This window comes from Hyperolius riggenbachi, chromosome 1, assembly GCF_040937935.1.
Source record: "Hyperolius riggenbachi isolate aHypRig1 chromosome 1, aHypRig1.pri, whole genome shotgun sequence".
In the NCBI taxonomy this organism is placed as follows: Eukaryota; Metazoa; Chordata; class Amphibia; order Anura; family Hyperoliidae; genus Hyperolius; species Hyperolius riggenbachi.
In genome coordinates, this window is record NC_090646.1 from 242,058,409 (window position 1) to 242,086,370 (window position 27,962).

General features: G+C 43.2%; 1 protein-coding gene across 1 annotated transcript in view; it reads left to right on the forward strand.

Moving 5' to 3' along the window:
* TSPAN5 (tetraspanin 5) overlaps positions 1-27,962 on the forward strand; it is a 213,091-nt gene that overhangs the window by 162,030 nt on the left and 23,099 nt on the right. The window contains exons 3-4 of the mRNA XM_068232169.1: positions 9,758-9,904; positions 25,830-26,000. Coding sequence (XP_068088270.1) covers positions 9,758-9,904; positions 25,830-26,000 — 318 coding nt within the window. The remainder of the gene's footprint in view (positions 1-9,757; positions 9,905-25,829; positions 26,001-27,962) is intronic.

Consider the following 27,962-nt stretch of genomic DNA (forward strand, 5'->3'; position numbering starts at 1 on the left):
TAAATGATGCACTGCAAAGCAATAACTTGAACATCTGTCTAGATGAAATACATTTGCAGATAATCAGGTGCTATAAATGTAATGATTGATCTATAAAGCAGAGGTTATTTTGTTATTTTGTTTCAGTACATTTTTAAAGCAATACTTGTACGCCCAAATAATTCATAGCAAAAAAGAAATTCTCTTCATGCGTAAAACGTGAGTCCAGTTAACACGTACAGTTTATTTGTGTTACAGAGTACCTACCGTATAAGTTTAGACATTCGGTTTGATTCACTTCTTAAAAGTATAGGGGTCAACTTATACACGGGTCACAGGCAACACTGAGCAACACTGAGTAATGTGTGTACTATTTCCATTTACAGCAATTTACCCAGTGGTACGTGATACTTTGAGGAAAGGAAATGCCAAGAAAACATAGGTCTGAAAGTCCTGGCCACAGCAATTCACAAGGAAAGGGGCGGAATACTGGGCTTTCAGGTAGGGGAGTGAATAATTACAGCACTTGGGGGCCTGGAGGAGTTATTGGCTGCACTTAAGGGACAGGAGGGGTTAATGACTGCAATACTGTATGTAGTGCAGTCATTAACCCCTCCTGAGCCCCAAGTGTAGCCATTAACTTTGCTGGGTAGACTTATACTTGTGTCAATAAAACATTTCCAGCTTAAGAGGGTTGAATATTAGAGTCAACTTATACACGAGGTCAACTTGTGTTTGAGTATATACAGGTAGTTAAAGGGACACTGAAGTCAAACAAAAAAAATGAGTTTTACTCACCTAGGGCTTCCAATAGCCCCCTGCAGTTGTCCGGTACCCTCGCCGTCTCCCTCCGATCCTCCTGGCCCCTCCGGCAGCCACTTCCTGTTTCGGTGACAGGAGCTGACAGGCTGGGGACGCGAGTGATTCTTTGCGTTCCCAGACACATTCGCACCCTCTATGCTGCTATATGGTATATGATATATGCTATAGCAGCATAGATGGCGCTATTGTGGCCAGGAACGCAAAGAATCACTCGCGTCCCCAGCCTGTCAGCTCCTGTCACCTAAACAGGAAGTGGCTTCCGGCGGGGTCAGGAGGATCGGAGGGAGACGGCGAGGGCACGGGACAGCTGCAGGGGGCTATTGGAAGCCCCAGGTGAGTAAAACTAATTTTTTTTGTTTGACTTAAGTGTCCCTTTAAGCCTTCACAGTTAAAGGGGAACTTCACCCTAAACAAACATACTGTCAATAAGTTACATTAGTTATGTTAATTGAAATAGATAGGTAATATGATCTCTTACTGACTCTGTTTTAAAAGAACAGGCAAATGTTTGTGATTTCATGGGGACAGCCATCTTTTTGGTTGAAAGGAGAATGAGACGAGTTCCAACTGTCCTGTGTCCTGATCACTCCTCCCAGCTGCGTGCGCTAGGCTTCAAATCTCAAATTCAAAATGTAAAAAAACAAATTTGCGCCAAAACAGCAGAAGGAGAACAACATCAGAAATCCTATCATGCTTTGCACAACATCAGGGGAAAACTGCCTGGGCAGTTTTCTTCTGTGCAGCTAAAAATGAGGCTTGGGTAAGAAAAACACAGTTCTGACGCTGTGAAATGGTTAAAGAAACACCAAGCCTTTTCAGTGCTGCTGAGTAGATTTTTAGTCTGGAGGTTCACTTTAATAGTCTTTAGTCAGACTGTAAGCCAGCAGTTCTGGATTTGTATCTAGCTTTTCAGGGACATAAAGGAATGATTTGTCTTTTAGCCCTCTATACATTCCTAGTGGTTTGGGTCACCCCAAGCTGCTTGGTTACTCTCCTATTCACTTGGCGAAGCATCACGGAAGTTCCTTCTTACTCATATAGAGCAAAATAATTGCAAATACTTTATATATATTTATATATGTTTCAAATTACTAAAGAGGCAAAAGTGCTTACATCTGTTTTCCCTAAATATGTGTAGTATTCATATAATATAAAAAAAATATTTAAGGTGTGTATTTGTTTAACCAGCTGAGCGGTCTGGACGAGCTCAGCTCGTCCAACACCGCCAGCGGCTGCCGCTCAGGCCCTGCTGGGCCGATTTTAATGAAATAAAAAGCAGCACACGCAGCCGGCACTTTGCCAGCCGCGTGTGCTGCCTGATCGCCGCCGCTCTGCGGCGATTCGCCGCGAGCAGCGGCGAAAGAGGGTCCCCCCAGCCGCCTGAGCCCAGCGTAGCCGGAACAAAAAGTTCCGGCCAGCGCTAAGGGCTGGATCGGAGGCGGCTGACGTCACGACGTCGGCTGACGTCGATGACGTCACTCCGCTCGTCGCTATGGCGACGATATAAGCAAAACAAGGAAGGCCGCTCATTGCGGCCTTCCTTGTTTATTCTGGGCGCCGGAGGCGATCGGAAGATCGCCTCCGGAGCGCCCTCTAGTGGGCTTTCATGCAGCCAACTTTCAGTTGGCTGCATGAAATAGTTTTTTTTTTATTTAAAAAAAACCCTCCCGCAGCCACCCTGGCGATTTAATCAGAACGCCAGGGTGGTTAACCACTTGAGGACCACAGTGGAAAACCTCCCTAAAGACCAGGATAATTTTTGTGAAAATAACCACTGCAGCTTGAAGGCCAAGCTGCAGGCCCGCACAACACAGCACACAAGTGATCCCCCCCCCCCTTTTCTCCCCACCAACAGAGCTCTCTGTTGGTGGGGTCAGATCGCTCCCCGGATCGGTATTTGTTTATTTTTAACTAAATGTTAGTTTGTTTTTTTTTAATACATTTTGCTAATTTTTATTTTCATATATTACCCTCTCCCTCCCTCCCCCTGCCAGCCAATCCACGTGATCAGCTGTCATAGGCTGCAGCCTATGACAGCTGATCACTGCCGAGACACAGGAGGGGATAGCTGTGTCACAGGGCTGTCCCCAGTACAGCGCTGCTGCTGATCGCAGTGCTGTACTATGTAATTAGACGGCGTCTAACAGTTGCCGCTCAGAGACTGAAGGCGGGGCGGAGCTCCGCTCCCCGAGCAGGAGATGCGCGCGCAGCCTACGCGCAATCTCCTGCAAACTGCAGCCCCAGGACTTGACGCCGATCGGCATTAGGCGGTCCTGGGGCTGCCGCCGTGGCCACGCCCACGTTAGGCAGTCCCCAGGAGGTTAGGCAGTTCCCAGGAGGTTAATTACAAGGCTTCTCATTCAGTGCGTTTTGAACTCGCAAGCAAGTAGTCGCAAATCAATGCCTAGCTGCAGGAAATGTAAAGCAGTTAGAATTCAGGTTCCTCTTGTATCCGTGAACTATTTTTTCCCTCAGTCTTTCCCTATGATCTTGGAGAATGATTTCTTTTATTAAGACATAGCAGAATTGCTACTTAGCCTGGAGCGCAAGTCATCAAGTAAAGTGTTTGATCAGTGTGGGAATTCTCACTGAAGGCAATGGCTTGACAGCTAGTGTGAGAGGATATGGGTCAGCAAGGGGAATAAAATGATAGGATTTGCAGCAGGAATAATGAAATTATGTGCTGTGCACATTATAAGCATGTCTGCACTGCTTGTTATTGGGTTACAACTGGTCGCTGAAGGCTTTAGTTTACTGCTTCAAAAATACAGTTTATTTCTACTTGAAGTTATCGGCTTTAAGTTTTTTCTCTGTTTTGTTTTTTTTTTTGTTCTTTTTATAGGAGTTCAGTACATTAAACTGAATCTCAGGCTTGTTGCAAAATAAGCAATCCCTTCAGTTTAGCTTTATACATTGCAAGGATTAGTGGCATTTTCAGATTTTAGACTGTCACAGTTGCTTCTGTCTCTTCATATAATCCCAAATAGATTCAGTGATGCTGAAATCAGGACTCTGGGGAGGGCAAACCATCTTATTCAGAAGACAGTTTTTACCTATGACTTTGATCACATATTAGGGGGTCATTCGTGTTGATTCACAAAACTTATCCCTCCTTATCTTTTACCTTACACCTTTACAATAACTTTTCAGAACTTCCAAACATACAACAAAAAAAAAACAAATATATTTTTAAAACACCTTTTTATTTTTTTTTATACTAGTTTTCTTGCCTTAGGTTCTTTACCTTTCTGCTTGTGTTTGCTTAAGGGCTCTTTCACATCAGAGCTTGCGTTGGAGAACGCTCAAAGCATACGTTTTGTTGTATGCGTTTTAATACGTTTTGATATGCGTTGCACTGCAGTGAGTGTGCGTTTTTAATCCGTTTTCAATCCGTTACTGCACATAGAAAAACGCAGGTAATTTTTTTTTCTTTTAGTTTTCAACTTTCTACATTGTTCCTCTGTTGCATTCTGGGACTGATTGCCTGCGTTAACGGATTAAAAACGCGCATAGTGTGCGTTTTACATTGACTAACATTGTAACGCATAAAGCTAGCGTCGGCCGAAAAACTGCGCCTGGGTGCAGTGTAACGCAACGCACAAAAAGGCTGCGTTATATGTGAAAGCTAAAATGAAAGTCTATGGACTTTCATTTCACCTTGGGTAACGCAAACTTTACCCTTTGCGTTGAAACGCAGAAAATCTGCCCTAATGTGAAAGAGCCCTAAAAGGTTTTTTGTATGTAAGAGGTAGCCTTGCTCTCCACTGATTAATCACGAGTAACCATGGTGGTTACTCGTGATTCAAATTAGCTCTAATTGCCACAGAGGAGCGGCTAGATGCGGCGGGGTTAATTACCCATAATGCCGCTCTCCGTCCAGCGTTTCAACGAGGTCCAAGCGTGCGAATGGACGCATTGCAAGCCTCGCTATGGAGCATTTCCTAATGATGAAGTGCTCCATAGCGAGGCTTGCAACGCGTCCATTCGGATGCTTGGACCTCGTTGAAACGCTGGGCGGAGAACGGCATTATGGGTAATTGACCCCGCCGCATCTAGACGCTCAGCTGTGGCAATTAGAGCTAATTTGAATCACAAGTAACCGCCGTGGTTACTCGTGAGTAATCCATGGAGAGCAAGGCTAGTAAGGGGAAAATCAACTCCAATGTCCTGCTGCAGTAGGGGCGTACATTCAAAAAGGGCGTCTGGGAAAAAAGGGCGTCTGGTGTAAACGTTAATCTGAAATATCATTTACAAAAAAAATTATATTTTAATATTTTGTTTACAATAATGTTTTAAAAATTCAAATAATTAATGTATATGAAATGTTGTATTGGTAAAACGCTATTCTCTGTAATTATAGACGGAAACTTACAATAACGTTTGTATATTCACAATTATTATGATTTAAAACTGATTTTACATAAACTATGTTTAAGTCTGTTTTTTATTTTTACGATTGAGTCCTTTTTGTCCATCTGCCTCACGCGCCCAAATTTCCTGTCTGATTAGATTTCTCATTGGAGGTACTACTAGATGGATGAACATCTACTCGTGCTTATTATCATTGATGTACCAACAGTTAGATTGCCTAGGGCCTGATGGATATTTCTTGTTTCTGTCTGTGCCCTAAGGGCCCAAGAATTTGCAGAGAACAAGACTGCAGCACACATGCCCCCAGAGGCAATATAGTATACAGCTGTGACCAATTAGGTAAAATGGCAATATGCAATAGTGAGGGGAAAAAACCTTATTTAAGTATGTGGAACATGGCAGCAAATGGAACTTCAGTTAACTTTTGCTTTAAGTAGCAGAAACAGGAGAGTCTATTTACTATAAGCTAATAGAATTGTGACTCTTTAAAGAGAACCCGAGGTGTGTTTAAAGAATGTTATATGCATACAGAGGCTGGATCTGCCTATACAGCCCAGCCTCTGTTGCTATCCCAAACCCCACTAAGGTCCCCCTGCACTCTGCAATCCCTCATAAATCACAGCCGTACTGTGTGGGCTGTGTTTACATCTGTAGTGTCAGTCTCAACTGCTCCCCCGCCTCCTGCATAGCTCCGGTCCCTGCCCCCGTCCCTTCCCTCCAATCAGCAGGGAGGGAAGGGATGCAGGCGGGGACTGGAGTTCTGCAGGAGGCGTGGAGAGCAGCAGACTGACACTATAGAGATAAACACAGCCAGCTCTGACAAGCTGTTTGTCAGCAGCGTGGCTGTGATTTATGGAGGGATTGCAGAGTGCAGGGGGACCTTAGGGGGGTTTGGAATAGCAACAGAGGCTGGGCTGTATAGGCAGATTCAGCCTCTGTATGCAGATAATATTCTTCAAACCCACCTCGTGTTCTCTTTAAAATTAACCTCCAGACTAAAAATCTACTCAGCAGCACTGAAAAGGCTTGGTGTTTCTTTAACAGTTTCATAGCATCAGAACTTTGTTTTTCTTACCCAAGCCTCATTTTTAGCTGCACAGAAGTAAACTGCCCTGGCATTTTTCCCCTGATGCTGTGCAAAGCATGATCAGATTTCTGATGTTGTTCTCCTTCTGCTGTTATAGTGCAATTTTTAAAATTTAAATTTAAGATTTTAAGCCTAGCACGCGCAGCTGGGAGGGGTGATCAGGACACAGGACAGTTGGAACTGTCTCTCATGCTCCCTATCACCTCCTTTCAACCAAAAAGATGGCTACCGGCATGAAATCACAAACATTTGCCTGTTCTTTTAAAACAGGGTGGGTAAGAGATTGTTACCTATCTATTTTTATTAACATAACTAATGTAACTTAATGACAGTATGTTTGTTTAGGCTGAAGTTACCCTTTAAGCAAAAGGCTAACTCCTGACTAGTTGGCATGAGTAGCAGAGTTCTTTACAGTACTTCTGTCCCAATTGTATGAGGGTGCTCCTTGTGCCATGCAACTTCTTCATTTTTATTCTGCAGCGACTACTGCTCCATATCTACAGGAATATTATTTTACACTGCTTTAACCTTTTGGGGACCGACGTAGGTTGAATCTACGTCCAGCAGGTGGTTGCTGCCGCCCTGACTGGACATTGATTCAACGTCTGCGCTAACGAACCGTCCCGACGCGATCGTGCGGACCGGAGAGGGGAGATTAAGCTGTCATATGACAGCTGACATCTCCCCTCAGTGATCAGCAGCCATCGCGTATGGCTGCTGATCACGTGATCACTCCGATCGCCGGCGGATCACTTTGACAGCGGTGGTGGCAGGGGGGAAAGAAGAGGATCCACTCACCTCCCTGCCGTTCCAGCGACAATCGGCATCCCCCTCTGCTCTGACCAGCATCTCTGCTCCTAATGCCGCTCAGTTCTGGGTCCTGGCTTGATGACGTCATGAAGCCGCGACCCGGGAACTGAGCGGCGTTAGGAGCAGAGGTGCCAGACGGAGAAGAGGGGGCTACTGCGGCTCATCGCTGGAGCCTGGAAGGTGAGTAATGGCTGCTGGCGAAAGGGGGGACACCTGCCACCATGGGGGGACACTGCCCAGCCAGCCACAGAGGGGATCCGGCCGCCTGATCCCCCCCAAACGTGCGCACCTCCCCCACCACCGCAAAATGCCTGGTCCTTAAGGGGGGTTAGGCGGCCACTCCCGAAATGGTTAAATAGAATCATCTTGCCTGAGTTGTATTTATACCTCTGTTTTATTCATTCACAGTTCTTTACCTTGGGCCTTTTCATAGTCTTGCTAGATTTTCCCATTCCCTGCTCGTCTTTTTGTAGAAGGACAACTCTAAACTAAGGCAAGCTAAAAAAAAATATTCCATTCCTTTCACTATTCTTCAAGTGTTTTAAGTATTTATGAGTCTGTCAGGGTTGCAGACTTCTTTTTTCGCTGGCATTAAATACAAAATGTAGCCTTAGCGGACTGCACTTTTTGGAATGTTTAGAATAAAGGGGATGTAATGATGTGTGAGGAAAAGACGTGGCTCTCTAGCAGTTTACGCATTCATCATTTACTGGTCATTCCTCATGGACATCCAGGATTCTATGCCAAGCTCTGTTTTCCACATAGAAAATAGATTAATACCAAGGGTCACACTATTCAGGGGGAACATGGAAATGACTCAAAAAATGTATTTAACAAATTCAGTTGTTCATAAAAATAAGGGTTATGAGAATTTGCTTAGGTATTTGAATGTACAGGTATTAAAGTGCTGGCAGTGCTTGTGTCTTTTTAGCTAGTGGTGTAGGGATAGACGTTGTGATGGCATCTTGTTCCTCTGACCCATAGGGCTCTTCTCCCCTAGCGATCGCAAAAAAATAAATAAATCACATTTTCAATTTTGCTTTGAAATTGCAATTTTTCATTCGCTTTGCAGTTGTGTTGCACAATGGCTCTTAAAATTGCTCCAGAAAGTGATTTGTGCTTTGCAGAAAATCAAATCGCTGTAGTTATTTTCCTTTTCTTTTGTTAAATTAGCAACCCTAGTGATTTAACGATCGCTAGCGTTTTGCAGTGTTGATCGAATCGCCTGCAGTGGAAAAGGGCCTTTAGGCCTACCTAAGATCCTCACACACTGCGTAAGCTCTCCATTGGTGCTATAATAGTAATGATCCCTTTTAAGAGCATACCACAGAGCTGTGTGAAATGAACACTTTCTGTACGGTTAACATTCCCTGTACCGTTTAATTGGTATGTTGACAATGTTCTTTAAGCAAATACAAAATCATATTTCTCGTAAGCGTAAATGTGGCCTATAAAATCTGATTCTAATTTATGTAGTTTGCATAGTAGTAATCATTAGCAAAGTGTATCCGTACCCCTGCTTAGTCCAGTCTTGTGCTGTGGCTTCTTTTGTTTCAATGGTCTGTCATGTGGTTTTCAGTGATCTGTGTCATGTGCTTTTTAGTGGTCTGTATCATGTGATATTCATGTACACAGTGTTGGAGGACCACAGTAAAATTCTCACTGTGTTCCATAGGTCTGTAATTGTGCCATTGCTTTCCTCAGAAAGGTTCTTAATATAAATTGAGGAGGAGCTAGACCACTTTTATAGACCAGTGTTTTTGTAGGGTCTACTGCTGCCAGCTTTTTCATTGCAGATGAAAGCAGCTGAGTACAAATGTGTCCTTTTCAGCTGCCCACTATGGTGCTCGGAAAAGGAGGCAGCAGTCTATGCAATATGCAACAGGACATTGCTCTCTGGGTCTAAATGAACCCTAAAAGCAGCACGTAGGTAGTCCTAGTCAGTTTCTGTACTTGCTGTATTCTGGAAAAATACTGTCTGCACTCTTTTAGAGCTTTTTTTTTTTTCAGTTCTTGCTTAGACAGTTTTCAGATGTATGTATGTCAGGTGGATCACAATCTCCTGAATACCAATCTTTGCTCTCTGACACCTGTAATCTCCTCTGACCTTCATCCATGTAGCCTACAAACTAGAAGCCTAGGTTCAGTTTTCAGCTAGTGTGTAGCACTTCAGTATTAAGCCCTCTTTCACACTGAAGGCTAAACCGCAAACCATTTTCCCAGCCACCAAATGCTTTCTGATTGCAATTTAATGCCACCTGGCAGTGTTTGTAATCCAACACATCTGAGCATTTGACACACAGTGTGGTTATGTGGCAGAACAGTCCTCCTTCCCCCACCCCAAAAAGAACCCCAAACTGCATGATGTACTGTCTGAGCACGGCCATGTGGGACTTAATGCGGTGGCCATCTCTCCACCAGCACATTTCCTATGCTATCCAGTGCCCAGGTGGTGCACAGATGCAGCTTGACAGGTGATAAATTCAGTCTTCAACTTCCCATGTGAAAGTGGCCTAACACTTAATTACACTAGTGAAGTTCAAAATTAATTTGATAAGCTTTGAAAAAAATAAAGTTGTTCAAAGAGTGGGTATATCTTTGTCTGAGATTACTTTTTTCAGAAATACATCATGTTATTTATCAGTGTGTTATTGTGTATTGTAACATCACTTGTCTTGTCTTTTATAGGGTGTGCTGTCCAACATCTCCTCCATCACGGACCTTGGGGGATTTGATCCTGTGTGGCTCTTCCTGGTGGTAGGAGGGGTAATGTTTATCTTGGGCTTTGCTGGATGTATTGGTGCACTCAGGGAAAACACCTTCCTACTGAAATTTGTAAGTGTTTCTTCAGTATCCACTTGAGTTGTTTTTGTGTGCAGAACTAGGCTTGTCATGCTGTCCCTACTCTTTTGAACACCTTGCCACACTCAATCAAGTCAACTCCAGCCCTGTAGGCATTTAAATCTAAACTGAAAAGCCTCCTGTTTAGTCTGGCATTTATATTCATATAACCTTTCCCCCTGTAGCACATCACTATGCACTGTTCTGAGAAAAGCTTATGCTTCCAGAGTGCTCAATCTAAGTTTTGACAGAAACAGACCCATGGGTCGAACAGAAGGGGAGATTAACTCACTCTTGTTGGCACCTTTGTGTTCCACATCACTGTGAAGCTTCCTCCTTCCAGCTTTGAAGGGGGAAGTAAGAGTGGAGTAATGGAACGCAACGTGGAATGCAATGGTCAGAGATGGCGTTAAAAGGTGAGTTAACATCCCCCCCCCACGCAACAAATAATGCAATGGTCAGAGATGGCGACAAAGTTGAGTTTAAATCCCCTTCCCCCATGGGCTGCAGGTGTACAGCCTATTTCAGTCAAAACTTGGATTGAGCGCTCGGAGGCTCATCCCTAAACATCAGGGGTGCCCATTAGGTAGATTGCGATCTACCAGTAGACCGCGAAGGACTTCTTGGTAGATCTCGATCCCACTACATTTTCCTAAAATTGTACATGAGTATATCATTTTGACATGATGATTTTTCAAAGTAGCTCATAAGCCAAAAAAGTGTGGGCACCTCTGCTATACATTGATATAAGAAGTGTTTATGATGCTGAAACCGGGATAATGAATGTAAAAATGTATCCTAAATCCTTTTTTTATGTTCTGCTATGACTTGTTGTGGGTCCTCTTTAAGGGTTTATAGTCCTGCTAGAGGAAAGGCCTAAAGATAGATGAATGTAGAGTTATAATTCTGTATTTAGTAAACTATATATTTACACCGGTAAAAGCAGAAACGTTTTCTTGGTATATTTACATCACAGTAGTTAAGTGGTTAGCACTTGACCTGTGCAATATTAGAGTCTCCGGTTCGACTCCTAGCAAGAACTCTACCTATATGAAGTTTTTTATGCTCTTTATGTGTTTACTCAATGCTTCACCAGTTTCCTCCTAATGCTTCCAAACATACCTGTAAGTTGACTGGCTACCTCCCTGAATGTGGCCCTTAAAGGGACTCCGAGCAGTGCAGAAACTATGGAAAGATGCATATCATTTTAAAGCTCTCCTTCTCCTCTTTCCAATGATATATAAATCACCGCCCTCCGCCTTTTAGTTTTCGCTATTTTCGCGATTGAAATTGCAGCGGCCATGATTTCAATCGCGAAAATAAAGAAAACTAAAAGGCGTAGAGCGACGATTTAGGTGTCGCCAGAAAGAGGAGAAAGAGAGCTTTAAAATGATATCCATCTTTCCATAGTTACTTGTATTACACAGGACGACACTTTCCCCAGTGTCAGCAGCTCCATTCAGCAGAAAAAGTCGGCCTGTGTAATACAATGTAACTATGGAAAGATGGATGTTTCCATAGTTTCTGCACTGCTCGGGGTCCCTTTAAGTGATAGAGACTAGTGATGAGCCAAATTTTCAAATTTTTGTAATTGCAACACAAAATTGTAATTATCGGGAAATTTGTAGTTTGGTGTAGTAATTTTGCATTGAATTGTAATTTTGTGTTTCATTCAGCGTAATTTCGTAAAACTAGGAAATTCCATAAAATCAGGATAACATAAAATTGTATTTTGAGATTTTACATGAAAATTAGTCCCGAAATCGTAATTACAAAAATAAGCATAATTATGAAAAATGTGTGTATGGTCGTAATTATGCGAAATTTCGTATAATTTTTCATTATGATTTTTCCATTATGATCGTAATTACGAAAAATATGCAAAATTTCACAAAATCGTAATTAGCGTATTACGATCATCACTAGTAGAACCTTGGGTTGTGACTTTGCTGTACGAAAGTTAGCAATGTTACTTCTGCAGTGTGCTCTGTAAAGCACTATGAAATATGTGCCAATGCTCTATATAGATGTATAAAAATAATATGCATGGCAGGTTTACCGCAATGAAACTGTTTAAATTATAGTTCTGACTGATGCTCTAGGTTGAATGTAAATAAATAAGCCATGGTTGTGCATGTGCATTTTATTATCTCATACAGCTAAAATGGAAGTACTACTGTTGCATCTATCTTACAAAACTTGGCCGTAGATCATAGGCCTTATGGACAAATGATTATGAATTCCTTGCAGTGATTCAGAATGTGATCTCGTGTAAAAGAAATGAAAGCCAGCCAATGTCAGCCGCAGGCCAGATATGATGACGTTACTTTGATCTACTGGGAAGGCTCCCAGCCAGCTGTCTGCAGCTGTAGCATACACACCATCAATAGAAAAGTGATATGGTGGTAGGAGGAAACCTTGGATTGGCGAGTGGACCAGGGAAATTCATCACTCTGCATTGTGTTACATTGCTTCTTTACATGAGAGTAAGAGTCAACAGCTGCCTCACTACATGTAACTCTATATATCGTACATGAAAGGAGTGTATACTGAAGTAGCGTTGTGCACTTTACACTCCTGTACTCCTTTACAAGTCTGCAATACAGTCATTCACAGCTTTACAAACTTGCAGGTTGACCAGTGTTACACAGTGACAGTAGACGCTGATTGCCTGTATTCATCAAGCCCCTTAAAATAGTGCCTTTTATTCACTTAGTTTAAAATTCAAACCACACATTTTCTCACTTAGTAGGTGTTTAGGTCCTTGGTCTCTCTGGCTCTTGCCCATTCCTTGATGACAGTACTGCTTGTGACCCTGGTAAAAAAAAATCAAACGCCTTTTTACACCTGTGAGAGTGCTGGCCACTCTCAGCCTTTCTCACATGAGACATTTGGCCCTTTCTAGCCTTGGCCAGTGTTTAAGCTATCCATTCACATTTGATAAGTGCCTGCCGGGTCACAAAATGGAAAGTAAAATTTTTGAAGATTGCTTAGGAGAGATTGCCTTGACATGCATCACCAAACTATAAAGTATTGGTTCAGCACCTAATGGTGTGTGTGACATGCTGGATCCACAACTGGTGCCACAGTGATACGTCACATCCAATAGAATAGTAGGGATCCGCACCATCATAAAAGTAAAAAGCTTTATGTAAACATTGTTCAAAGTGCATTTTGATGAGCATCAAGAATAAAATCTTAGTGTAGCATGTGGGATCAGATTGACACACTACTTTGTCCTTTTCTAAGCTCAAGGCCTATTATATTAAACTGTAAAGCTGGCCATACACTTATAGATTTCCCCTCAGTGTTCCAAAATGATTGATTCCTTTCTGAAAATAATTGATTCAGACGTAATGGATTCCTACCATACATTGATAAAGTTGCATTGTTCCCTGTAGTGCAAAACTATAGGTCATCGATCTGCCAATGCCCTTGCCCTGCTCAAAATTGTTTTAAAATTTCCATCCTGTTCGTTCAATATATTCAATTGATTTTTAGTAAACATTGATCCCAAATCGATCGATCTGACAATTTGGGGGATCGATTCCCAGCAGATGAATTGAGCCTGCAAGGAATCGAATGAGAAAATCAGTGAGTGTATGGCCACCTTAAAGGAATACTATTGATTAAAGCATTTTTTTTTAAACGCTGTATGTTAGGGCACACATTACCACAAGTACTAGGAGCAATTTCCTTCCCCACACAGCTCTGCCTCTCTGCTGTAAAATCCTCAATCAGTTTTAGATACAAAAGTGTTGGGCTCTCAGAGGGCTAGACTATGCCCCTGCACAGGGGGAATGCTATCAACTTCTCAGTGTATAGTTTAATAATCACCTTGCTGAAAGAATCTTATTCAGATGGTGATAAAAGGTTAAAGATTCCAACAATATGTGTTCCTTGTCTTCTGTTTTCTGACTGATAAAGCTCCTGATAATGCCTTTGTAAACAGAGTCTCTCCCCAGTGTAGCAGCCTTTGAAGTCGATGCAGCCTTGAGTGTATGATCACAAGTAAGCCAGTCAGTCAGTCAGTAATAGTGCATACACATGCCCCTGCTAGTTATATTTCAGCAATGTTACAGCTTATCTTTTAGTTACCTGTTACCACCTCAGATCAGCCTCCTCCTCATGTCTCCTGCATGCTTTGACACAGTGAAGTATATTTGTGAGCTATGTGAGGAATGAAGGATGCTTTTTAAGCAGTGAGAGAGAACTGGGTGAATAAATAAAGTGCCCCTAGCACTAGTGGTAATGTATACCCTAATATAGAATATTAAAAAAGGTTGTTTTAATTGATAGTGTTACTTTAAATGTATTATGCTTGAGTTGGTCTGGTGGTGTCCAATGGAAAGCTGCTAAAAGTATTGTCTGTGGGCCTGTGAAGCTAGAATGTACAACTGCCTCAGAAGATATAGTCTATCAGCAAGTCAACTACAACTTTAACTTTATCTATCCTTCAGCCTGGTAGGATAGCAGCAGCTGTAGATTAGCATTTTTGGAAGCACGTTTCTTCTTTTCTATAACAGATGTAAATATAAACTGTAGTATTATACTCACATCCACCCCTAGTTGGTAAAGGTATTCTCTAATTCAAGCACAATACTTAAAGCGGAACTGCAATATAGAAAAAATAAATAAAAATAAACATACCAGTAGATTCTAAATTATAAACTCTATCTGTCTGTATGATTTTTGCCGCTCCCCGCTGCTGCAATCACTGTATTTTGTAATTTTTATTCATTTCCTGGTTTCAGCCAAGATGGCCGCAGTGCCTGATAACTTACGGGTTACTGCTCCTCATTGGTATGTATTTTTTTTTTTTTGTGGTACGTGCACGAGAGGATTACAGCACTGCACATGCGTAACTTGTCCTCTCGTGCACTCTCAATCAAGAGCCCAGCTACCATTGTGAGTACACTTGTACTGTTTGTAATAACCTCCCTAGCGGTTAAGCGGTAAGAAGGAGCCTGGCTCGTCCAGCTAACAGTTGCTGAAAGTGGTATGGACGAGCCAGGCTCGTGAACGCAGCCATGGAGATTTGTAGCAGCTGATACACCCTCCCTCCACTGTGCATCCCTTCCTCCTCCTCCTGTTCCCCAGCGTTAGGCTGTAAACCCCCCCTCCCTCCACTGTACATTCATTCCTTCTGATTCCCCAGCGTTAGGCAATACATCCACCCTCCCTCCACTCTGCATTCCCTCTGATCCCCCAGCGTTAGGCTGTAAATCCCCCGTCCCTCTGCTGTGCATTCTGATCCCCCAGCGTTAGGCTGTAAATCCCCCCTCCCTCCACTGATCTCCCCCCTATTGTGGGCAGTGTCCCTGGCAGCGCTGTGAATAGGGCAGGGGATGATTTACTCACCGAGGCTCTTTCCAGCGATGAACGAGTATTCTTCTCTGCATGCAGCTCTGGGCTATTGTAAACAGTACACGCGGCTGACTGTATACAATAGCCCAGAGCTGGATGCAGAGAAGGATACTCGTTCATCGCTGGAAAGAGCCTCCGTGAGTAAAACACCCCCTGCCCTATTCACAGCGCTGCCAGGGACACTGCCCACAATAGGGGGGAGATCAGTGGAATGAGGGGGGATTTACAGCCTAACGCTGGTGGATCAGAAGGAAGGGATGTACAGAGGCCTGTCTCCTCCTCGTTCATGTGTCATATCAGCGCTCACGCTGCGCTGAAGGAACGAGCGTGGAGTGGCACTGGTGGGGCGGAGAAAGGGCGGGTACCTGGCCTGAGGGGAAGTAAACCATTTTGCAGGGAGAGGAAAACTGACTCGTCTGCCTGATTTTAGCATCGACTTATAAGTCGATGCTGTTTACCGGCAGAATCTCGGGATGGAGAGAACACACAAAGAGCTCCATAGGGTGCACAGAGGTATGTCATCGTTAAAGGTACATACCCATATTATCACATTGTATTAAAAAAAGATCCTTCAGTTCCGCTTTAAAGTACAGTAGTCACAGCGCAGGTATATTCTTAATATTTTCTTTATGATGTACATCTTCCCACTTGTCACCTCCTGTATATGCACTCACGGTGCAACAAGATAAGACAGGGATGCTTTCAGTGGTTGTTAAAACAATTCTCATTTATTTCTGGATAAAAGGAAGATCATAGGGTGCAGGTTGCACTTACTTCAGGAGGGTCCTAATCCACTTAGGATCCCCTCTTGGCCTATTTCGCTTCCCACCCAATGTGGTACTAAGTGTCCTCTATAAGCGACCCTGGTGTGTGCTGCCCGCTCTTGTCCCGACTAGTTTCGGCAATCTGCCGTCTTCAGGGGAGTAAACCTTACCTTAGGTTTACTCCCCTGAAGACGGCAGATTGCCGAAACTCAATGAGCCAAAATAAACACTATACAAAAGGTAACACTGTTATCACGTAAAAAAAACACCTCCTCATAGCAGAGTCCATAATTGAAGGGACCATTAACCACTTCCCGACCGCCCACTACACAGGGGCGGCGGGGAAGTGGAGCCCTGCAGGACGGCCTCACCCACAGAGGCGGCGGTCCATTTAAGGGCATGGGCGGAGCGATCGCGTCATCCGTGACGCGATCCTCCGCCGGCGCCTGTCACCGCTCGCTCGCCGCAACATCCCGCCGGCTATACGGAAGCGCCGGCGGGATGTTAACCCCGCGATCGCCGCATACAAAGTGTATAATACACTTTGTAATGTTTACAAAGTGTATTATACAGGCTGCCTCCTGCCCTGGTGGTCCCAGTGTCCGAGGGACCACCAGGGCAGGCTGCAGCCACCCTAGTCTGCACCAAGCACACTGATTTTCTCCCCCCCCCGCCCCAGATCGCCCACAGCACCCATCAGACCCCCCCCCTGCCCACCCCCCAGACCCCTGTTTGCACCCAATCACCCCCCTAATCACCCATCAATCACTCCCTGTCACTATCTGTCAACGCTATTTTTTTTTTATCCCCCCCCCTGCTCCCTGCCCCCTCCTGATCACCCCCCACCCCTCAGATTCTCCCCAGACCCCCCCCCCAGACCACCCCCCCCTGTTTACTGTATGCATCTATCCCCCTGATCACCTGTCAATCACCTGTCAATCACCCGTCAATCACCCATCAATCACCCGTCAATCACCCCCTGTCACTGCCACCCATCAATCAGCCCCTAACCTGCCCCTTGCGGGCAATCTGATCACCCCCCCACACCAATAGATCGCCCACAGATCCGACATCAGATCACCTCCCAAATCCATTGTTTACATCTATTCTCTCCTCTAAACACCCACTAATTACCCATCAATCACCCATCAATCACCCCCTATCACCACTTGTCACTTTTACCTATCAGATCAGACCCTAATCTGCCCCTTGCGGGCACCCAATCACCCGCCCACACGCTCAGATTGCCCTCTGACCCCCCCTTATCAATTCACCAGTGCATTAATTACATCTGTTCTTCCCTGTAATAACCCACTGATCACCTGTCAATCACCTGCCAATCACCTATCACCCATCAATCACCCCCTGTCACTGCCACCCATCAATCAGCCCCTAACCTGCCCCTTGCGGGCAATCTGATCACCCACCCACACCATTAGATCGCCCGCAAACCCGCCGTCAGATTACCTCCCAAATGTATCGTTTACATCTGTTATCTTCTCTAAACACCCACTAATTACCCATCAATCACCCCCTATCACCACCTGTCACTGTTACCTATCAGATCAGACCCTAATCTGCCCCTTGCGGGCACCCAATCACCCGCCCACACGCTCAGATTGCCCTCTGACCCCCCCTTATCAATTCACCAGTGCATTAATTACATCTGTTCTTCCCTGTAATAACCCACTGATCACCTGTCAATCACCTGCCAATCACCTATCACCCATCAATCACCCCCTGTCACTGCCACCCATCAATCAGCCCCTAACCTGCCCCTTGCGGGCAATCTGATCACCCACCCACACCATTAGATCGCCCGCAAACCCGCCGTCAGATTACCTCCCAAATGTATCGTTTACATCTGTTATCTTCTCTAAACACCCACTAATTACCCATCAATCACCCCCTATCACCACCTGTCACTGTTACCTATCAGATCAGACCCTAATCTGCCCCTTGCGGGCACCCAATCACCCGCCCACACGCTCAGATTGCCCTCAGACCCCCCCCCCCCCCCCTTATCAATTCGCCAGTGCATTAATTACATCTGTCCTTCCCTGTAATAACCCACTGATCACCTGTCAATCACCTGCCAATCACCTATCACCCATCAATCACCCCCTGTCACTGCCACCCAACAATCAGCCCCTAACCTGCCCCTTGCGGGCAATCTGATCACCCACCCACACCAATAGATCGCCCGCAGATCCGACATCAGATCACCACCCAAGCGCAGTGTTTCCATCTATTCTCTCCTCTAAACACCCACTAATTACCCATCAATCACCCATCAATCACTCCCTATCACCACCTGTCACTGTTACCTATCAGATCAGACCCTAATCTGCCCCTTGCGGGCACCCAATCGACCGCCTACACGCTCAGATTGCCCTCAGACCCCCCCTTATCAATTCACCAGTGCATTAATTACATCTGTTCTCCCCTGTAATAACCCACTGATAACCTGTCAATCACCTATCAATCACCCATCAATCACCCCCTGTCACTGCCACCCATCAATCACCCGCTGTCACTGCCACCCATCAATCAGCCCCTAACCTGCCCCTTGCGGGCAAACTGATCACCCACCCACACCAATAGATCGCCCGCAGATCCGACATCAGATCACCACCCAAGCGCAGTGTTTCCATCTATTCTCTACCCTAAACACCCACTAATTACCCATCAATCACCCCCTGTCACTGCTACCTATCAGATTAGACCCCTATCTGCCCCTAGGGCACTCAATCACCCGCCCACACCCTCAGAATGCCCTCAGACCCCAGCCCTGATCACCTCGCCAGTGCATTGCTTGCATCCATTCCCCCCTCTAATCACACCTTGAGACACCCATCAATCACCTCCTGTCACCCCCTAGCACACCTACCCATCAGATCAGGCCCCAATTTGCCCCGTGTGGGCTCCTGATCACTCGGCCAAACCCTCAGACCCCCTTCCGATCACCTCCCCAGTGCATGGATTGCATCTATTTTCCCCTCTAACCACCCCCTGAGACACCCATCAATCACCTCCTGTCACCCCCCTAGCACTCCTATCCATCAGATCAGGCCCAATACAACCTGTCATCTAAAAGGCCACCCTGCTTATGACCGGTTCCACAAAATTCGCCCCCTCATAGACCACCTGTCATCAAAATTTGCAGATGCTTATACCCCTGAACAGTCATTTTGAGACATTTGGTTTCCAGACTACTCACGGTTTTGGGCCTGTAAAATGCCAGGGCGGTATAGGAACCCCACAAGTGACCCCATTTTAGAAAAAAAAGACACCCCAAGGTATTATGTTAGGTGTATGACGAGTTCATAGAAGATTTAATTTTTTGTCAAAAGTTAGCGGAAATTAATTTTTATTGGTTTTTTTTCACAAAGTGTCATTTTTCACTAACTTGTGACAAAAAATAAAATCTTCTATGAACTCGCCATACACCTAACGGAATACCTTGGGGTGTCTTCTTTCTAAAATGGGGTCACTTGTGGGGTTCCTATACTGCCCTGGCATTTTAGGGGCCCTAAACCGCGAGGAGTAGTCTAGAAAACAAATGCTTCAAAATGACCTGTGAATAGGACGTTGGGCCCCTTAGCGCACCTAGGCTGCAAAAAAGTGTCACACATGTGGTACCGCCGTACTCAGGAAAAGTAGTATAATGTGTTTTGGGGTGTATTTTTACACATACCCATGCTGGGTGGGAGAAATTTCTATGTAAATGGACAATTGTGTGTAAAAAAATCAAACAATTGTCATTTACAGAGATATTTCTCCCACTTAGCATGGGTATGTGTAAAAATACACCCCAAAACGCATTATACTACTTCTCCTGAGTACAGCGGTACCACATGTGTGGCACTTTTTTACACCCTAAGTACGCTAAGGGGCCCAAAGTCCAATGAGTACCTTTAGGATTTCACAGGTCATTTTGCGACATTTGGTTTCAAGACTACTCCTCACGGTTTAGGGCCCCTAAAATGCCAGGGCAGTATAGGAACCCCACAAATGACCCCATTCTGGAAAGAAGACACCCAAAGGTATTCCGTACGGAGTATGGTGAGTTCATAGAAGATTTTATTTTTTGTCACAAGTTAGCGGAAAATGACACTTTGTGAAAAAAAACTATTAAAATCAATTTCCGCTAACTTGTGACAAAAAAATAAAAACTTCTATGAACTCACCATACTCCTAACGGAATACCTTGGGGTGTCTTCTTTCTAAAATGGGGTCATTAGTGGGGTTCCTATACTGCCCTGGCATTTTAGGGGCCCTAAACCGTGAGGAGTAGTCTTGAAACAAAAATGACCTGTGAAATCCTAAAGGTACTCATTGGACTTTGGGCCCCTTAGCGTACTTAGGGTGTAAAAAAGTGCCACACATGTGGTACCGCCGTACTCAGGAGAAGTAGTATAATGCGTTTTGGGGTGTATTTTTACACATACCCATGCTAAGTGGGAGAAATATCTCTGTAAATGACAATTGTTTGATTTTTTTACACACAATTGTCCATTTACATAGAAATTTCTCCCACCCAGCATGGGTATGTGTAAAAATACACCCCAAAACACATTGTACTACTTCTCCCGAGTATGGCGATACCACATGTGTGGCACTTTTTTGCACCCTAAGTACGCTAAGGGGCCCAAAGTCCAATGAGTACCTTTAGGATTTCACAGGTCATTTTGAGAAATTTCGTTTCAAGACTACTCCTCACGGTTTAGGGCCCCTAAAATGCCAGGGCAGTATAGGAACCCCACAAATGACCCCATTTTAGAAAGAAGACACCCCAAGGTATTCCGTTAGGAGTATGGTGAGTTCATAGACGATTTTATTTTTTGTCAAAAGTTAGCGGAAATTGATTTTAATTGTGTTTTTTCACAAAGTGTCATTTTCCGCTAACTTGTGACAAAAAATAAAATCTTCTATGAACTCGCCATACTACTAACGGAATACCTTGGGGTGTCTTCTTTCTAAAATGGGGTCATTTGTGGGGTTCCTATACTGCCCTGGCATTTTAGGGGCCCTAAACCGTGAGGAGTAGTCTTGAAACGAAATTTCTCAAAATGACCTGTGAAATCCTAAAGGTACTCATTGGACTTTGGGCCCTTTAGCGCAGTTAGGGTGCAAAAAAGTGCCACACATGTGGTATCGCCGTACTCAGGAGAAGTAGTATAATGTGTTTTGTGGTGTATTTTTACACATACCCATGCTGAGTGGGAGAAATATCTCTGTAAATGGACAATTGTGTGTAAAAAAAATTAACAAATTGTCATTTACAGAGATATTTCTCCCACCCAGCATGGGTATGTGTAAAAATACACCTCAAAACACATTATACTACTTCTCCTGAGTACGGCAATACCACATGTGTGGCACTTTTTTGCAGCCTAACTGCGCTAAGGGGTCCAAAGTCCAATGAGCACCTTTAGGCTTTACAGGGGTGCTTACAATTTAGCACCCCCCAAAATGTCAGGACAGTAAACACACCCCACAAATGATCCCATTTTGGAAAGTAGACCCTTCAAGGTATTCAGAGAGGGGCATGGTGAGTCCGTGGCAGATTTCATTTTTTTTTGTCGCAAGTTAGAAGAAATGGAAACTTTTTTTTTTTTTTTTTTTCCTCACAAAGTGTCATTTTCCGCTTACTTGTGACAAAAAATAATATCTTCTATGAACTCACTATGCCTCTCAGTGAATACTTTGGGATGTCTTCTTTCCAAAATGGGGTCATTTGGGGGGTATTTATACTATCCTGGAATTCTAGCCCCTCATGAAACATGACAGGGGGTCAGAAAAGTCAGAGATGCTTGAAAATGGGAAAATTCACTTTTGGCACCATAGTTTGTAAACGCTATAACTTTTACCCAAACCAATAAATATACACTGAATGGGTTTTTTTTTATCAAAAACATGTTTGTCCACATTTTTCGCGCTGCATGTATACAGAAATTTTACTTTAGTTGAAAAATGTCAGCACAGAAAGTTAAAAAAATCATTTTTTTGCCAAAATTCATGTCTTTTTTGATGAATATAATAAAAAGTAAAAATCGCAGGAGCAATCAAATAGCATCAAAAGAAAGCTTTATTAGTGACAAGAAAAGGAGCCAAAATTCATTTGGGTGGTAGGTTGTATGAGCGAGCAATAAACCGTGAAAGCTGCAGTGGTCTGAATGGAAAAAAAGTCGCCGGTCCTTAAGGGGTAGAAAGCCCTAGGTCCTCAAGTGGTTAAGGTGGCTACACACCATACAATTTTTTTAAATATCTGTTCAATTTAAGAATTGCAATAAATTTTTCTGACTGATTGTAACATTTCAAAAATATGACCAATGTACCACACACGTATGTTCAATTTTTCCCCAATTATGATAAAAATGATTGGAAACTCTGACAAAATTGCTAGGGTGTGTATATTAATAAATTAGTAGTACTAGTAGAAACAAGAAAGCACAAGGACACCGGGAGCCCGATATCGAGTATTATCGTTGCGTAATTTGGTCTATTGTAGTGAAAATATACTCACAATTCTGGGTTGCTTATCTGGCAACCACCATCAGCGCATGTGGAGAAGTACCGTCTCCACTCGGCCTTGTCGGTCGCCGTTCCCGGAAAAAAATACCACTATAAACTATAATGATATAACCCCACGTTGTGGGGTATTAATACGTACAAAATACTGTGGGAGGCGCCCTTATGACTCAGGGTATACAGCACAACATAGATATATTAAAGGTAAGCGTAAAACGTCTTACCTGGTGCAAAGACTCACACACAAAGGTAGTAGAATTCAAATTTATTTATCGCACTAAGGACAACGCGTTTCGCGACCACAAGTCGCTTCTTCAGGTCAAGTAGCGTGCTTTAGGAGAAACAAGAACATGATGGCGCTCAGACTAAAACATCTTGTTTCATATGAATTAAAACAGTGTAATAACAATAGAATGACATAAAAGAACATTAGTCCTAGTCTGGGGCAGATGCATATTAGGGGCATATGCGCCCATTAGGCAAGTATAAACATCAATCACATACCGGCAGTCAATATGACTTCAATGTGCATCTCTCATATAAAAATCCTAGGTACAATCCAAGCACATAGAGAGATCTGAATTGTAACTTCTATGCAAATTAGTTAACAATATTAAACTCATAGTATATGGGATTATCTTAGCCCCCTAAAAAGCGCCTGATACCCAGTTAGTCAAGAATAAATTCTATAAAATTCACATAAATAAAAGCGTGTATACAACATACATGAAAAATATATACATAGGCACAACATGTATGTGCAAATAAGACAGCATCTAAAAACATCTATTGGCAATCGTTTACCCTGTATTCATATATATCTCTCCCTAGCTCAGTTTAAAGTGGTCTAACACCCAGCATTTCAACTTTGCTTTAAAAGATTGCTTACAGCTTATAAACTATTATGCCAGATTTTTTTTTTAGCAGAAATTCACTGAATGGATTAAACATGACATTTTAGTGCTGCATTTAGCTGGAAATGCTCCTCGTGCTTGCTTGTTTAGTTACAAATGTATCTATCTACAATGTAACAAACAAACACTGCTCTGAGAGAACAAAGAGGGCTTCCCCGGCAGGCTTTTCAAAGGTCTATTTGTATTACAAATAAAGATACATTTTGTAACTACAGATAAGAACGGATGCGGATTCCTAGTTAAATCCAACACTAAAATGTCATGTTTAACCCATTCAGTGAATTTCTGCTTAAAAAAAAATCTGGCATAATAGTTTGTAAGCTGTAAGCAATCTTTTAAAGCAAAGTTGTAATGCTGGGTGTTAAACCGCTTTAAGACGGAAATCAGGTGGGTGTGGGGGGAATAAAAAACATGTAGTTAGAACGGGGTACCATAACGGAAGGAAGCTCCCATGTTATAAGCAGCAGCTAGAGTTATGAAGGATACAGGCACTTGGATGGTATAATGTGCCCTGGTCTGAGGTGCCACCTTTAGTTAGGGACCTAGGGTGCATAAAAACGGTCAGAATCACAAGTAGTTAGAACGGGGTAACATAACGGGAGAGGCTCCCACGTTATAAGCAGCAGCTGATGTTATGAAGGATACAGGCAAGTGGGCAAGTAACATAACGGGAGGAGGCTCTCACGTTATAAGCAGCAGCTGGTGTTAAGAAGGATACAGGCAGGTGGGTGGTATAGTGTGCCCTGGTCTGAGGTGCCACTTTTGGTTGGGGACCTAAGGGTGCATAAAAACGGTAAGCCATCGATCTTACTCTGAGTGTGGGGGTCGGGAGTGGGGGCGCATATGTGTGGCCAAGGTGCGGCTTACCTGGAGGTCAGGAATGCTCAGTTTGGGCGCCATGCGCGCGGACTGCTGCACGACAGCTTTAAAGCTGCCTATCCGCGGTCAATGCGCCCGTGTTGGCGGAAGTTCGGAGCTCTCGTGACGTCACATCCAGTTAGGTTGTGCGTCATCTCCTGAAGAGTATCTGGGTAGCAGCCATCTTGCGTGTGGCTGTCAGGCCGCGGTGGCCATGTTGGTGTGGGCGGTTCACCGTCAGCCTAAGTGGGAATGCGGCCAGAGTATAAAGCAGTGGAACAGGGTTATTATGGTTAGCTGCACGTGGAGGCTCCGGATAGTGACCGTATTGCAAGGGGCCGGTGGAACACCGGCGTCCATGTCAAAAACGGGGGGAGGGGGGGGAGAAAAGGAAGGCTGTGGAGACACCAGTCTATGCTAACATCAATATCATTAGTTTATGCCAACACCATGCTCTTAGCAACAATATTAATAAAGACTTTCTAAGTGTACAATGTCCGATAACTCTTATTTTCAAGATCGCTAAGTAGGAGGATGTAAATAGTTCATAGGTTACCCTCTGTATACATATATAATTGTATGGAGACCACAGAACGCTCCTATATGCCTATGTGTACCTATACTTGTATACACATGTATGTATATATACATATCTCTCTCGAGTATATGCTGTGGCCCGCGTACAGTAGGGGGCTTATGGTGAGGAGTGGATACATCAAAGTGAAGGGTTTAAATCCGGGAGGGGGCAGACTACATGGTTAGGGGTGTACGGAGGTAGTAATTATAGCTAAGGTCTTTAGGGCGCCTCCCACAGTATTTTGTACATATTAATAAATTGACAATCCAACACACACCATACAATCTTAAGAAAGATTGAAGAAAAATATCTGGAATTCCAGGTTGATTAAAATCGAAGAAAACGGGAAATCCGATCAGATTTTTCAGTCGAATTAAAAAAAACCTTTCAATTTTTGCAGGAGATCCGATCGTTTTTATCGAATTAACGTAGAATTGAATCATTTTATTGTATCATGTGTGGCCACCTTAACTCTCATCTTTTTGACTTCGCCTGAAAAATGTTTTCTGTATGTTTCTCCAGGATAATACGAGTTTCTGTTACCGATATGTCTGCAGAAGCAGTATTGATGGAAAAATTAATATTGTTTTAGTCTTTGCTATAGCTAGATCTTGATGCATATGTGAGAATAACTTTAAATAGGTTTTTGTAATGGTGGTGCTGCAGGAGCTGTACGGTGCAACTGGCATTGTGACCCTGCTGAGGAACTACTGCCAGCATCATCAAAGGGAGACAAGCCACAGGTTGCGGGGCTTGCTGGGTATATTCATAAACTGAGGCTTTCTGCACACAGTAACCTGTCTTACCATTTTCAAATACAGGTGCAAAAATAATAGAGAATTGAAAAATATGCTAGTAGTTAACCACTGAGTCCATAAATGTAATTCTTGTCATTCTTTTTCCAGTTTTCAGTGTTCTTGGGAATTATTTTCTTCCTGGAGCTTACAGCGGGCGTCCTGGCTTTTGTCTTTAAAGATTGGATTAAAGACCAGCTGTATATCTTTATCAATAGCAACATCAAAGCTTACAGAGACGATATTGACCTGCAGAACCTCATTGACTTTACACAGGAATATGTAAGTATGACTAATTTCCATAGTTAAAAAAATTATTATGCTTACACCGCTTCCATTGCAGTTGTTTGATGGCACGTTCAGTTTAATAGAATCGCATAAGGAATAGGGATGGTCAATGAGATGCAAATCATTTTGAATGTATGCAGCTTGAAATTGAATTAATTGAATCCCACCAACAGGGAATTCAGTTCGTCCATTTTCAAGCTGCATCAATTTGCATACAAAATTTATGTAATTCAGCATCAACTGTCTAATAAGGAAAAGGGACGATCAATGAATTTTAAATGTTTCCGACTTGATGCAAATGTAGTTGCAGTTTGTGTACCGCTTGGGCCAATCAGATGCAGTTTGGGATTAGCTCCATTTCAACCTGCATTAATAGGAAAAATTAGTATCCCAATGATGATCTCTATTAAAGAGTGGTGCAGGAAATGTGGGTGGCTGCTTGGAAATCTGAGCACCGCATAACCCACAATACTAATTGCAGCTATAGCAGTGCTCAGTGGACAATTTGGGCACCGGATGTGCACGATATAGATCATGTGCCGGGACAATGGAGATGACTGGATAAGTAACCATATGTGACAGTGTAGCCATAGATTAGTGTAAGGAGTAGGAAGGGGTTGGTTAGAGCTAGGCATAGATCGTGGTAGCTTAACATATTTAATTTTTGATAGTCTTAGCTTAGTGTTAGCAATAGGTTGGGGGGGTGGTGGTGGTGGTGGTGGGGGGGGTTAGTGTTACGGTGGCCATACATGGTACAATAAAAACGTTCGATTATCCTGTTTATTTAATCTAAATGATCGAGCAGCTTGTTGTCCAAGTACCTGTTTTATTTTCTGATGATGTCATGCTTGCCATGAAACACATCAGAATGTCTTCTCATTTGTCTCTATGCAGGGGCAGACCCTTATGACTCATCTCTGGGCTATTCTAAACCACTTAATACAATTAGACCACCCTAATGCTAGGTACACACCATACAATTTTCTGTTAGATTTACCTGCCAGAACGATTTTATCCAACATGTCCAATCTTAATTTCGATCGATTTTCCAATCGATTTCCGTTCACTTCTATGAAAATCGATTGGGAAAATCGATCTGGCAGGTGAATCTAACTGAAAATTGTTGTGTTCCTAGCATAAGGCCTTGAGCACACTTGCACGTTTTTAAGCCTTTTACAGCCACATTTCAACAGCAAGTGTGCTTAGGTCCTAATCCTAAATATTGGGTCTTGCCTCTATTCTCACCAACAGAAATGTTATATCACGGGCCTTTGGGGGTTTATTAACCATCCCCACAGATTTTATCCTTGTTTTGTTTTTAAGAATTTAAGCACAAACATTTTTTAATGTATATTTTATGGCATAAGCTTTTCAAACATGTTCTAATCCTGATTATTTATATCCTTTAACATTTCTACATTTTGATATAGCCCTGAGCCACTCATTAGTGTTAATAATGTTTCTGCATTGTCAGAGTGCATGGCCTCATTATTCCCATTTGATATTTATATGTATAGTCCTTGCTCTCAGCTATACTGAATTATCACTCACTGTGTCAGCTGGACTCTTCATTGCGTTTCAACAATATAGACTTTAGAGATTCCCCAAAAGTGTGTTTATTTTGTCGGTGCCATTGTCTGAGAAATTCACTCATGTTCTGTTGCCATGGATGCCACAGGAAGTAAGGGAAAAGCTCTACCATTTAGCACACAGACATCAGTGAATCCCACATAGATATTCTATTGTTTTTCTTTGCACATTTTTAAATAGAAAAGTTTTACCTTGAGTACCTTGAGTTCCTTGAGTTCCACTTTCTATTTGTTACACTTAAAGGGGCACTATGGCGAAAAAATTAAAAATTTAAAATATGTGCAAACATAGACAAATAAGTACTTTTTTTTTTTTCCAGAGTAAAATTAGCCATAAATTGCTTTTCTCCTATGTTGCTGTTGCAGA